General features: G+C 44.1%; 2 protein-coding genes across 6 annotated transcripts in view; one reads left to right on the forward strand and one right to left on the reverse strand.

Annotated features, from left to right (window-relative positions):
- MTERF1 (mitochondrial transcription termination factor 1) overlaps nucleotides 1–6,612 on the reverse strand; it is a 76,750-nt gene extending 70,138 nt beyond the window's left edge. Inside the window, exon 1 of the mRNA XM_029588840.1 lies at nucleotides 6,308–6,612. The gene's annotated coding sequence lies outside the window, so the exon portion shown is untranslated. The remainder of the gene's footprint in view (nucleotides 1–6,307) is intronic.
- Nucleotides 6,613–8,589: 1,977 nt separating this feature from the next.
- The window catches only part of AKAP9 (A-kinase anchoring protein 9), a 687,299-nt gene continuing 682,820 nt past the window's right edge, over nucleotides 8,590–13,068 (forward strand). For 4 of the 5 annotated variants that reach the window (XM_029588843.1, XM_029588844.1, XM_029588845.1 and 1 more), the window contains exon 1: nucleotides 8,590–8,828. In XM_029588843.1, coding sequence (XP_029444703.1) covers nucleotides 8,634–8,828 — 195 coding nt within the window. In that variant the 5' untranslated portion in view covers nucleotides 8,590–8,633. The remainder of the gene's footprint in view (nucleotides 8,829–13,068) is intronic. The other variant, XM_029588846.1, reaches the window with a different exon arrangement.

The following is a 13,068-nucleotide window of genomic DNA, read 5'->3' on the forward strand; positions in this document are numbered from 1 at the left end:
TCTCCAGTCTTCCAGAACTACTCCCAACTCTAAAGAAATATTGAAAAGGTCAGCCAGCAGTGTTGCCTGGATTTCTCTAAATTCCCTTAGAATCCTCATATGTATCCCATCAATTCCATTGCCTTATTTATTTTAAATTTAATCTCCTCACAAACACAGTTTTGAAAATTGATTGAGAATTACCTCACTTCTCATCTTATTTGTGTTCATTTTATGTACTCTTTCTCCAGGCCCTTCCACATTTAAATAATGTTACTTTTTCCTCATCAACCTCTACGTATATGTCAACTTCACCTCTGAGACTCACAATGCCACTTTTGCACTTCCTTCTATCACTAACATATCTAGAAAACAGTCTTGTCTTTGCTATTTTTTCTTCTATTTGAATTTTTGCATTCCTGACTACGTTCTCATCTTCTCTTAATTTTTCAGCATATTGATGCCGGTCTTCCTCTTTCTGTGATCTCTTGTAGTTTATGAATGCTAACCTTTTCTCCCTTACCTTTTCATCTACTTATTTAGAAAAGCATAGTGGCCTCTTTTTTCCTCTTCCCTTTATTTACATTCCTAACAAAAAGATTAGTTTCCCTTATAATATCTCTGTTTTGTTTTGCCTACTGTTTTTTCACTTTTCCTAGATTTTCCCATCTTCCTAATGACTCTTTGAGGTACATCCCATTTTAAGAAAGTTAGTTTTCCTGAAGTCTAGAACCCTCTCCTTCGAATAAATCTTCATCTTTGGCACCGTAATACTGAACCACACCATTTGGTAATAGTGGATCCCAGAAGATCATCCACTACATCAGAAATACTGTCCCTCTTGGTAAGCACCAGGTCCAGTATTACTCCCTCGCATGCGGGTTCTGTTACCAATTGACAGAATCTTTCTCCATGCAGGGAATACAGGATCTACCTGCTTCTAGAAGACACTGCAACCAGGATGTCCCAATCAACATCCGGCAGATTGAAATCTCCTAGCATATAACCGAAACTCTAGCAGACTTACATTGGTTACCCATCGAATACAGGATAAAATACAAAGCCTTATGCACCATACACAAACTAATATATGATAAAGAAGCAGACTGGCTAAACACAGCCTTACGAGTACACGTTCCACAAAGAAACCTCCGCTCAGCAAACAAAGCACTACTAACAATCCCTTCAGTAAAGTCAGCAAAATTAACCCAAGTGAGAGAAAGGGCTTTATCATTGGCTGGGCCCATACTATGGAACACGATGCCACCCGAACTCAGATTACAGAATAATCTCAAAACCTTTAAGAAAAATCTAAAAACATGGCTCTTTAAAAAAGCCTTCACTAAAGAGTGAGGAGGGTAGAGAGAGAATGAAAGTACAAGGTAATTCAGATGAGAATGAATTTAATCAATCCTACTTTTAAGAAGTAATATTTCAAAGCGATAGTAACTCAATAATATACCTGGACTTGACCAACATTACTCAAATAATGATTTTATTTATGAAATTGTAACTGAACTTTATTGGCATCTGTTAGAATGTAAGATATCCTACATTTACGTACCTTAGTCCATGTGCCTATTTGTAAACCGTTGCGATGGTATATAACTTAGCGACGGTATAGAAAAGTTTTTAAATAAATAAATAAATAAACAATAGCACCTCCCCTTTCACAGCAATTTTGTGAATATCCTTTATTATATCTCTATCCATTTCTTCTGACTGTGATGGAGGTCTGTGTATAATTACACCAATATAAATAGATGTTCCATTCTCATTTCAAGATTAACCCACAGTACCTCCTTCCTTACCTTGTAAGCCCAGCGATGCTGTTGTTTGAATATTGTTTTTTATATATAAGATGCCACGCCTCCTCCCCGTTTGGTTTTTTTAGCAGAGGTTTGAGGATTGCCAATTTTAACTGGTTAGGTACTAAACCTTGAGATAGAGATGTGTTAATAATTTCAGAAATTGGTTTAGAGATGGTGTTCGGGATGGCGATGAGCAGGTTTGTCAGTAATGGGTCTGATGGGTGGGAGGATGGTTTGAGTTTCTTGAGTGTATTTTCTATCTCAAAAGAAGAGGTGGGTTCAAATGACTTGAGACTAGCGTTTAGTTGAGGCAGGGTTATGAGGTGGTGTATTGGAGGGAGGCTGTTGGTTGTGAGAGAATAGGTAAGGTTGGAGATTTTTGTCTTAAAATAGTTGGCGAGTTCGTTGGCTTTGTTGAGTGCTTGGTGGTCTGAGATAGTGGGAGGAGAAGGTTTGGTAAGTGAGGAGACGTAGGAGAAAAGTGCCTTTGAGTCAAAAATGAAGTTGTGGATTTTTTTTGTGTAGAAATCTTTCTTGGTTCAAAGGATGGCGTTCCTGTATGTGTTGAGAAGGGATTTGTAGATAGTGTGTGACGAAGAGGTTGGGTTTTTTCTCCAGCTTTGTTCGTTATTTCTTAGTGTTTGCTTGAGGGATTTAAGTTCAGGGGTAAACCAAGGTTTCCTGTTGTCCAATGTGGGTTGTATTGGTTTTGGTTGATATTGGGCAGATTTGATCTGCAATTTTATTGGTGAGATTGATCCATGAGGAGGTTGCTGTGGTTGCGTCTGTGAGGTCAAGTTGGTTTAGTGCTTTGGATATCTTTTCTCTGAGTAGGTCTAGTGAGCATGGTTTCCTGAAGTGGATGGTGGATTTGGTGGGGACTTGAGGTGGTTGATTTTTTATCTTAAGGGTCGTGTAGATGACCCGGTGGTCTGACCAGGGAACTGGAGAGCAGGTGGGATTGGAGTGGATGGTAAAGCTATCGTTAATGAAGATGAGGTCCAATGTATGGCCTGTCTTGTGGGTGGGGCTGTTGACAATTTGAGTGAAACCCAAGTGACTAAGTGAGAACTGTTACGCAGTTGATGGATTGTGGAGAAGCGTCCACATGTAGGTTAAAGTCTCCTAGGATTATTGCGGGTTTGTCAGCGTTAATGTGTTTGGTTATAAGCTCAATCAACGTTAATGTGTTTGGTTATAAGCTCAATCAACCTTTGATTCCCCGGTGGGGAATCAAAGGTTCCCGGTGGGGCGTTGATGAGGGCTAATTGAAGTTGTTCAGATTTAAAGAGGGAGAATTCTAGTTTGGTGGAGGTGTTTGTTTGTTGTAAAGTTATGCCTAGTCCTTTTTTTGCTGCCAGGAGGAGTCCTCCGCCTCTTTTTTTGGGTCTGGGGACTGAAAAGTGGTCGTAAGATTGCGTGGGAAGCTGGTTTGTTAGTACTATATCCGTATTTTTTAACCAGGTTTCTGTGATTGCACAGATGTCAGGGTTGACTTCTATAAGATAATCATTGAGGATGTGCGTTTTTTTGGAGAGCGACTGAGAGTTGAATAGAGTTAGAGTAAACCAGAGAGAGACCTAAGAGTTGAGTGATTGGCGATATCATTATTGGAATTAGTCTTTGTTGTCGTGCCATGTGATGATATGCAGGTTGTGTGTGCATTCTGCGTTTGTTCCAGATTGTAGGTATGGTGCTAAGGAGCATCTTTGTGGCGAAGTTGATGGGAAATATGTTGTGATGGGGTAGAGATACTGCTGTGAATGCTGGAGTTGCTGGACAAGAGCTGGAGTGGCTGGAATGAATGTTGGAGTTGCTGGATGAGAGCTGGAATGGCTGGGATGAATGCTGGAGTGACTGGACGAGAGCTGGAGTGAATGCTGGACGAGAGCTGGAGTGGCTGGAATGAATGCTGGAGAGGCTGGAATGAATGCTGGAGTGGCTGGACGAGAGCTGGAGTGGCTGGGATGAATGCTGGAGTGGCTGGAATGAATGCTGGAGAGGCTGGAATGAAAGCTGGAGGAGAGCTGGAGTGGCATAGATCTGTGTGAACTAACCACTAAAGAATAAAAAAGCCAAGGATCCTATTACCCATAGGCATTGACCAATTCATGCTGGAGAATAACCATGCTTTCATTTTCTTTCTTTCCCACCTAACCCTTGGGTGTTTTCTTCTTAAATACATCTTTCAAGGACTTAGGTTAAGTAAATAATTAGTGCCCTAAGTAACAATCCAACAACTTGCACATTAATTAAGGTAATTCTATTTAAGTTTCCTCACTGAGCCTTATAATCAGAATGTCTTTTATTCAGTGTAACAGTTGTGGTGTTTATGTCCCAAGGCATAGCATTTAGAGACTTGAGGGTTGTCCAATTTGCCTCCAGCTGTCTGCAATGAAAAAGGAACTGATTCATCTGGAAAATTAATTATCTAGGCTTCAAAAATCCTCTTCATAGTATCCAGAATATCAATGCCAACATTTACAGAGGATTCTAAAAGCCAGGGAAAAATGGATTACTGGTAGAACAAATCACCCAGTTTCAACTGAGAAACATTCAGAATATCTGCCCCCATCCCACAGAGGACTCAAAAATCCCGGAATAAATGGATTACAATGTGATCTGATAGAACAAGACCTGTGACCCAGAAACACCCGAGAAACATTCAGGATATCTGCTCCCATTCCCACCGAGGACTCAAATATCCAGGAATACAGTGGGCTCTGGTAGATTAAGGCCTGGGGTGAAAAGATATCCTCTGTCCACATTGATATCCTTACTTATTGCCTTTTCTACCAAACCAAAGCTGATCCTCCAAAAGAAAATAAGTGGGTGCCTTTAAAGGAAGAAGTCACCCAATGCAACTGAACACCCTTTAACATTATTAAACCTCATAAAAGAAAGCTCCTTCTCATAGGAAAATCAATCATTAGAGAAACTAATTTGAGATCTCTTTTCAAAGGTGACAGAAAAATTAAATGCCTTTCAGGATCTTCAGCTAGTAGAAATACAAACTGGGTAATTGGTGCAATTATAAAAGAAAGTAAAGACTCTAATATCAATGTTACCATCCATCTGGAGACCAATGACCTCACTAGCAACAGTATCCACGCAGTACAGAAAGATTTCCAGTATCTGGGGAAGGAGATTAAACCCATGGTAAAGATTACTGCCTTTAAGAAAAAACGTAAGAAACATAAGAAACTGCCATACTGGGTCAGACCAAGGTCCATCAAGCCCAGCATCCTGTTTCCAACAGTGGCCAATCCAGGCTACAAGTACACTACGTAGATCCCATGCTATTGATGCCAGTAATAGCAGTGGCTATTCTCTAAGGGGTAGATTTTAAAAGCAGTGCATGCGGCGTACATGTGCGCGCGCTACCTGGCGTGCGCACATGTATGCCCGATTTTATAACTTGCGCTCGCAAGTTATAAAATCCAGGATTGGTGCGCGTAAGGGGGTGCACAATTGTGCACCTTGCGCTCACCGAGCCCGCACTGTCTTCCCCCGTTCCCTCCCACACCGCTCTGAAATCGGAGCGGCCTCCGAGGGAACTTCCCTACCCCCCACCCCACCCCACCTTCCCTTCCCCTACCTCCCCCGCCCTTTGCCCCCGCCCTTTGTCATTTTTTGTTTTAAAACTTACTTCAGCCCTGAAGTAAGTTGCGCGTGCTGGCCAACTGCCGGCGCGTGATCCCCAGCCCAGCGGCCATGCAAAGGCCTCTAGCCCCGCCCCGCCCCCAGACCGCCCCGCCCCGCCTCTTTTGTAAAGCCCCGGGACTTACACGCGTCCCGGGGCTTTATGCGCGTCGCCGGGCCTTTTTAAAGGCTGCTTTTAAATCTTAATCCCTGATTGTCCCACTTACAGCCTCATTAATTTTTAACCATTGTCTTAATAAATTAAATTCCCCAAATCTCTTTTGCTCTGTATGCTTGTCTTGATTAGAATATAAGCTCTGCTGAGTAGAGACTGTCTTTTATATGTTTGTGTACATCGCTGCATATATCGAGTAGTGCTATAAAAGTGAGAAATAGTGTCGCGGGCACCTCTGGAGTTCTCACCAGCGAGATGTAGTTCCTTCTCTCACAGGGCTGTCCTCCCTCTAGGCATCACAGCAAGGCTGAAACGGCTGGGCTCTGCTGCAAATTCAGACACTCTGGCATTTCTTTAAAACAGTTAGGAGCCAACCTTTTGAGCGAGGTTTCCCCTTCTGTCTCGGACTGGCCCTCATCCAGTCAGGTCTTTTTACTGAGCTCTCACCGAGAGGCAATTATCAGTTCTTCCCCCTCCTCCACAGAGGAAGGATTCACAAACAAACATATAATAGTTTATCAAAATCCAGGCTTTTTGTCCTTTCCTAAGATTGTGCAGAAATTGTAATTCACTATTGCCTCTGCACTGAAACCGAAATGTCTGTAGTCAGGCTTCTAACCTTGCACTGACTACCCAGCGTGGGGATCCAGCATCAACTCACCCCTTCTCCCCTACAGTTGTGCTCCCCGTCCTGTCTCACCTCTATCTCTTGCGGTAATCAACCGTGTCCTCCGTATAAGTGTGTAGTGAAACCAGGTAACACCACCGCTGCCTGACACACTCATTCCGTCTCCATGTCAGACCCAGATGAATCCTCAGAAGGCAGCTCCCAGTCCATCTCCTCCTCACTCTCCATGCTACTGCTCTCTGAGCTTTCTTCCTCACTCCTGGACACACCCTCGGCTTCCCACAGCATGCTCTCAGCTGCCTCCAATTCCTCCAGATTACCCTCGGCTTTCACCTCAGCCTCCTTCTGGTTAGGAGCCTTCCCCTGCCGCTCTGGGATTCTGGGAACTGTAGTCCATACAGGGTGTCTCCACGCCCCCTGCTGTTTCCCCTTGGTATCTTTGGACCACTGCTTAGCGGGGACCTGCCGAATATCCTGCCGTGCTAGGAGTTTGTCACTCTTCTCCTGACAATAGTTACTAGTTAAGTAGAAAGCAATGAGCATACTTGGGAATTCTCTGGTTTTAATGCAGGGATTTCAATGAAATTTCTAGGGTTTTGGAGACACCTGGGAAACCTGCAGGTGCTCCTGTTCCCTGTACAGTGCCTGGGTGGGGAGAAGCTGAAGCAGAGGGATGTTCTCTGTTGAGTGAGACTCCTTGTAGGAGCCCTGTGTGTCTATGCTTAGGAGGAGAGCACTGAAGTAAGGGAAAGGGGTCAGTCAGGAAGACAGAGAGGGAATATGTATGTAAGAGAGAGTAATGATGGTGGGGGAGTGGAAAAGAGAAAGGAGATATGCAGCTCCCTCCCCTCTTCCATTCCACACCAAATCTCAAGGTAATCACAACTCAAACGTTCCAAGGTATAACAATGAGATGCGAGAGAACAGAAAGATGTGGGAAAAGCTACACAAGTATGAGAAAGTAGGATGGAAGCTGATTAGAAAAATGAAGAGAAGTGAGATGACAGGGAAAAGGAAGTAGAAAGGAGAGAGACAGGAAATTTATGGTTGTAGACATCACAGTAGAAACACCACATGAAGAATATACCTGGGAACTCTGTGCTTGACCTGGAGACTCAAGGATTTAAATGAAATCTCCAGATCTCTGGATGTACTTTGGTAATCTCTGGGTCCTAGCCCCTTTTTTCCTTTGTTCCCTGCAGGCTGGGAACAAACAGGGGGGGGGGGGGGCTAGATTAGGCTGCAGCTCTGCTCACTCCGACCTCACCCCCACTATTCCTTTTTCCTGCGGGATAGGAGGGAAGAGGTTGAATTTGGGAGCAAAGCGGTTCTTCTCTGTCTGCTCCATCCTCAGCCAGTTTCATCTCTTGTTCCTTGCACCCTGCCTGGAAGAGGAGGAGCTGGTGCAGGAAGCAGAGGACTGCTCTCTTTTGAACACAATTCTTTGTGTAAACCCTCTATACCAAGGGTGGCCAACTTGTTTTGAGAGCCACAAACAGGGCAGGTTTTCAGGATATCCACAATGAATATGCATGAGATAAGATAAGCATATAATGAAGGCAGTGCATGCAAATCCATCTCATGCAATCCATCTCATGCATATTCATTGTCGATATTCTGTTAAACCTGGCCTGTTTGTGGCTCTCAAGGACCAGATTTAGGAACATAAGAAGTTGTCATACTGGGTCAGATCGAGCTCCATCAAGCCCAGCATCCAACAGTGGCCAATCCAGGTTACAACAAATATCTGGCAACTACCTAAACATTAAGTAGATCCCATGCTACTAATGCTAGTATTAGCATTGGCTATTCCCTAAGTCAAATGTCTTGGCCAACCCTGTTGTATGCCTATGCCTTAGAAGGCGAAAAGTGCTAGGGTCAGACTTGGAGATAGAACAGAAAATGCTGGGGGTCATCCCTAGACACGGAGGTCAGAGGAGTGGGAGATTAAAAAAAATGTATATATAGGGCTGGGAAATAGAAAAGAGAGAATTACCCCCACCTCACCCATAAAACTCAAAGGTTGCCAGGTACGAGAATAGGGGCAGGTATACTTGCTACAACATGCACTACAATAGTGCATAGTCCAGAAATGAAATGTTTTGAGGTAACATTGGTCTCTTCCAGTCCCATCTTTGGTGAGTTACTGCTTCGCTTCGCTTCGCCGTCTCTTTCTCTCCCACATTAGCATCCCTACCCGAGCTCAGCAGCAGCAGCAGCAGCAACAGACCCTTGCAGGTACCACGCACGCGCAGCGCCACGCAGCCCTAAGGAGCGCGAAGACCGCGAGCTGCGGCGGTAGCGCTTGTTGGAGGAGGAGGAGGAGGGGGCGGAGGGAGAGGGGAATGGAGAAGCCGCACTGACGTCATTTTCGTCGGCCGCCTGTGTTTACGTGGAAATGAACGTGTCGGCCCCGCTGCGCTCCGGAGAAGCGGCAGCAGCGGGAGCGGCAGCGGGTGAAGCGACAGGCTGGGGCCGGCGAGCGGCGCTGACAGCAGCCGGTGGCGAGCGAGTAACTCCCTGTGCTTTCTCCCGGGCAGGGGCCATGGAGGACGAAGAGCGGCAGAAGAAGTTGGAGGCTGGGAAAGCCAAGGTAAGGAGCTGCGGAGGGGGACCGGCCTGCGTGCGAGGAGCCGAGCGGCGGGGGTCATTTGGGGGGTGGGGGTGGGGAGCGGGTTAAGGGCGCTTTTCTCTGCTTCAGCCGTGGTCTGAATTACGTGCACTCCTGAGCATGTGTGTATGTGATTGGCCAGTGACAGCTGCCCGGGCAGCTGCAGCTCGTCGCAGTAGGGGGTTTGCTGGTGCCAAGCGGTTTCCTTTTGGCACAAAAAAGGGGACAAATCTCGCACTGTGCGCAGTCCCGAAGATGATCCCCCGAGAGGGGGTGCACGTACGGCCGGTTTGCTTATGAAACCGAATGGCCCTTGCGGCTCCTCCAGCGCCAGTCCGCCGAAGGTCGCAGAGGTTTTTCCTGAACGGCTATCCCTTCTGTCGACTGCCCTCTGTCCAGGGGTAGGGTCTGAGAGTTTGAAGTCGTTCAATAAATGATTTAACTTAGTTAGGCCATATTTTCAAGCATCTGGAATTGCCAGATTGTAATCCATTGATATGAGTTTATATGACATTTCTGTTCCAAGGAAGTTACAATCAGGATGTCTTTAAGAATTGCGTGGTGAAAACATATAAGTAGAGTGCACAGAATTTATCCCAAAGTAACTGACCAAGGTACTTCAACACCCTGTTATATACCACTTATTAAGTCAGAGCAGCTGTAAGAACAAAGTGTTTTCTCTGAATACGTTTTTTAAAGTTTCACGTATACCAAAGAGAAATAATTTTTATGGTAAATGAATAGATTTCAGAGCTCATTTCAGCCTATTTCCAGACCCCAAACGTTTAGCCAGTGTAACCCCATTTAGTACTTGAAAATTCACATTATCTCAGATGACAGCCACAGCAAATGAACAAGGAGTGGTCTGTTTCCAACTGTCATTCCACTCTCAACCTTCTTCCTGCAGGCCAGCTGATCCCTTTTCTGAAACCCACCCCCTCCAGCTCTCTTAATCTCCTCCTCCTCTCAACCTTTGGCCTTCCAGAATATCCTCTCTTACATTCCCCAGCTCCTCTCACCCCCAAGGCCTTCTTAAATCCCGCAGCTGATTCTCTGTCATCCCTCTCCCTCACTTTAACCCCGGTCCCTTCTCTCTCATCTCCCAGCCTCCTCTCCAGTCCTTCTCTCACATCACTTCAGCTGATCCACTTTTCACCCCCCCCAGCTCCTCTCTTACATCCCCCAGTCAGTCTTCTGTCATTCTCTTCCACAACCCCACAGCAAACCCCATTCAGTTTATCCCTCCTTAAATCTCCCCCTCCTGCTGATTCCACTCTCAAACTGTCCTGCGTCTGATCCTTCCCTCTAAATAGCCCCTTTTCCAAATGGCCTCATGGTCAGGATTAGTGGCAACATTTTCCTTTGGAACCCAGGCCAACAGTAGTTGACAACTGGTGGGAAGAGAGGGCAGGCGGATGACAGAGGCAACATTTTTGCTCTTGGGTAGGTTCAGCAGTGGATGAGGAGAGAAGAGCCATGGCAATCTCTACCAGCTCATGCACATTCAGCCCTCTCCTCCCTTCATAGATGGCCCCAAGCCCAATAGTGATCTGCAAGCAGCAGCAGTGTTAATAATGAAAGGCAGTGCAAGGACTTTGAGCCAGTGCAAGCTCACAGGCCCTGATCCCCCCCCCCCCCCCCTCCTCTTGTAGGGCTTCCTGTTATCAAAGAAACTTATGAGAGGGCAGGACCACTGCAGGACTATGAGTGTATGTTGGCTTACAGGCCTCATGCTGACTTCCATTACTAATGCTTCTGTTGCGGATGTCTAAAGAGCACTGCTGCCACTTGAGGCACTTGTGACTCCATATGGGAAGCTCTGTCTTAACTGCTGTGTTGTTTACAAATTGATGAATTCACTCTGCCATGGAGTAAATCCAAATAAATTAACATTATCTTTCTAAGATAAACTGTTATGACAACAGAAAAAAAGTATCTGGCTTTTTTTTTTTTTTTAAAGTATATATAATACGGTAGTTTCCAATATCACTGAGAGAGGATCTGCAAGAGTTCTTTCCATAAGGGAGAAGCCACAGCTCCAGGGTCCTACTAGAAACTTTTTGTTGCCTTCAAGTTCCATATCTGATTCAAGACACTGACAAATCTTTGTTCCCAAGGATTCACTTTGCTATTGCGTTAATTCAGTAGTAATGATGTTGCTGTAGATACAGCTGCAAGTGGAACCATGACTAGTATAATGGAGTTTAAAAGAGGTTTGGACAAGTTTCTAGAAGAAAACATAAAAATGTGACTGCAGAAAAAGACTGTATGGCCCATTTAGTCTGCCCATCCATCCAATTAATTTAGCATCACATCCTTAGAGATCCCCTGTATTTATCCAATGGTTTCTTGAATTCAGAATCTGTTTTTGACTCTACCACCTGCATTGGGAGGCTGCCCCATGCATCCACCGCCCTCTCTGTAAAGAAATATTTCCTAAGATTTCTCCTGGATCTACCCCCTTTCACCCTCATCTCATGACCCCTTCTTCTAGAGCTGCTTTTCCATTGAAAAAGGATCACCTCCTGAGCATGGAATCCTTTGAAATATTTGAATGTCTCTATCACATCTCCACTATCTCACTTTTCCTTTAGGGCAGATCTTCTCAATATTTATTACATCAGGGCACACTTTCAAGTTTGCTTAATCCTTGTGACGCACCAAACCAAAGTTTACAATGTCACATATATTCATGCACCCTGATCACTGGTCATGTGACTGTGAAAATGCCAGGAAATGTACTTTTAACTAAATTGAATAGTACTTTCCCTCTCCTAGGGCCAACACAGACAGCACTCTTTTTCTCTCTAAACCCAACCCCCCTCAAGATACAATCCCAATCTCCTGTTCCCCAATGCCCAGTGTTCTCTTTAAGGATTGGTTTGCTGTGTGCAAAAAGTTTTGGTTACATTATCCTGTGAGAACTTTCTTTGATGCAAAAAGCATATCAATTTTATGCTCACAATAACCCAAAGGGACCATATCCATCCTTTGCTTAAAATAATCAGTTAATATCTACTAACAGTAGTGAAAATAAGATGTGTATGAAAAAATGTTTTCAGCAATAACATTCAGAATTGTTTTCTGCATCCAGGTGACATTAATAAAGAGCAAACTTTTGTTAAAATAGAAATGAAGAAGGGATGACCATAATGCTGTAAAAATCAGCGATAAGTACTATCATTTTCACAGCAAGAATTAAAGTTACACAAAACAGACCCTCACCAAAACAAAATAGAAAGGCCACAATGTATAAGTAGAAATGTCAACAAAAATTCAAGTGAAACTACAAGCCCAGCTGTATTATGCAATGCAACAATAGGAAAACAGAAACATCATCATTCCTCACAAAACATCAAGCAATAAAATCAACATAAAACATTCATAATATTAGTATGATTTTAATAAAAAGAATAAATGTAAAACAGTTAACAAACATCCAATAATTTAAAAACAACTCGTTATACATTTCCCAAAACACCAATAAAATATTTCAGAACAGCAGAAATATGAAATGCCACCCATAATTAAAATAAGGTTTTTAAAAACTCCTTTTCTCCATACCTGAGATCTTTTGGTTTCCAGTTACCCTGAGATTGTTGTGAATTGGGGGAGGGAGGGGGCCGCACAAACTTTTTATCTTCTCTCTCTCTCTCTCACCCACACATTCATTTTCTCACACACTCCTTCTCTCATATACATGCCCATGCTCTCACACACAGTCCCTTTCTCTTACATACACAGGCTCTGTCCCCCTCACAGGCACATTGTGTGTGTGCCTGTAAGAGCCTATATGTTATGCATGTAGGCCGATTTTGCAATACTGAGATTAGTGCGTCCAAAACATGTGTCCAATTGAGCACATAGCTAATAGTGCTCATTACATGCAAATTCCATGTAGATGAGGCTATTAGGTATTATATCGCGATGCCAAAAATTGCCATGTGGCCAAAACGCCCATTTTAAGGAGGCAAATTTAACCCCTGCCCAGGGGCTGGCGTTAAGATATGCCACACATCAAGGGCTCACTAAAAAAAGACAAAATCCTGCTTTCTTTGATACCTTCTACTTGTATTGTCGTGATACTAAGTAGGAGGAACCACAGGGAGTGGAATCATTAAAAAAAAAAAAAAAAGTTGTGAAAAACAATTTCTGGGTGGTGCCCTATATACTCGCATAATATACATGATCCAGGCCGTGTATATTGTGCCGGTAGAAGGAG

This window comes from Rhinatrema bivittatum, chromosome 2, assembly GCF_901001135.1.
Source record: "Rhinatrema bivittatum chromosome 2, aRhiBiv1.1, whole genome shotgun sequence".
NCBI lineage: Eukaryota > Metazoa > Chordata > Amphibia > Gymnophiona > Rhinatrematidae > Rhinatrema > Rhinatrema bivittatum.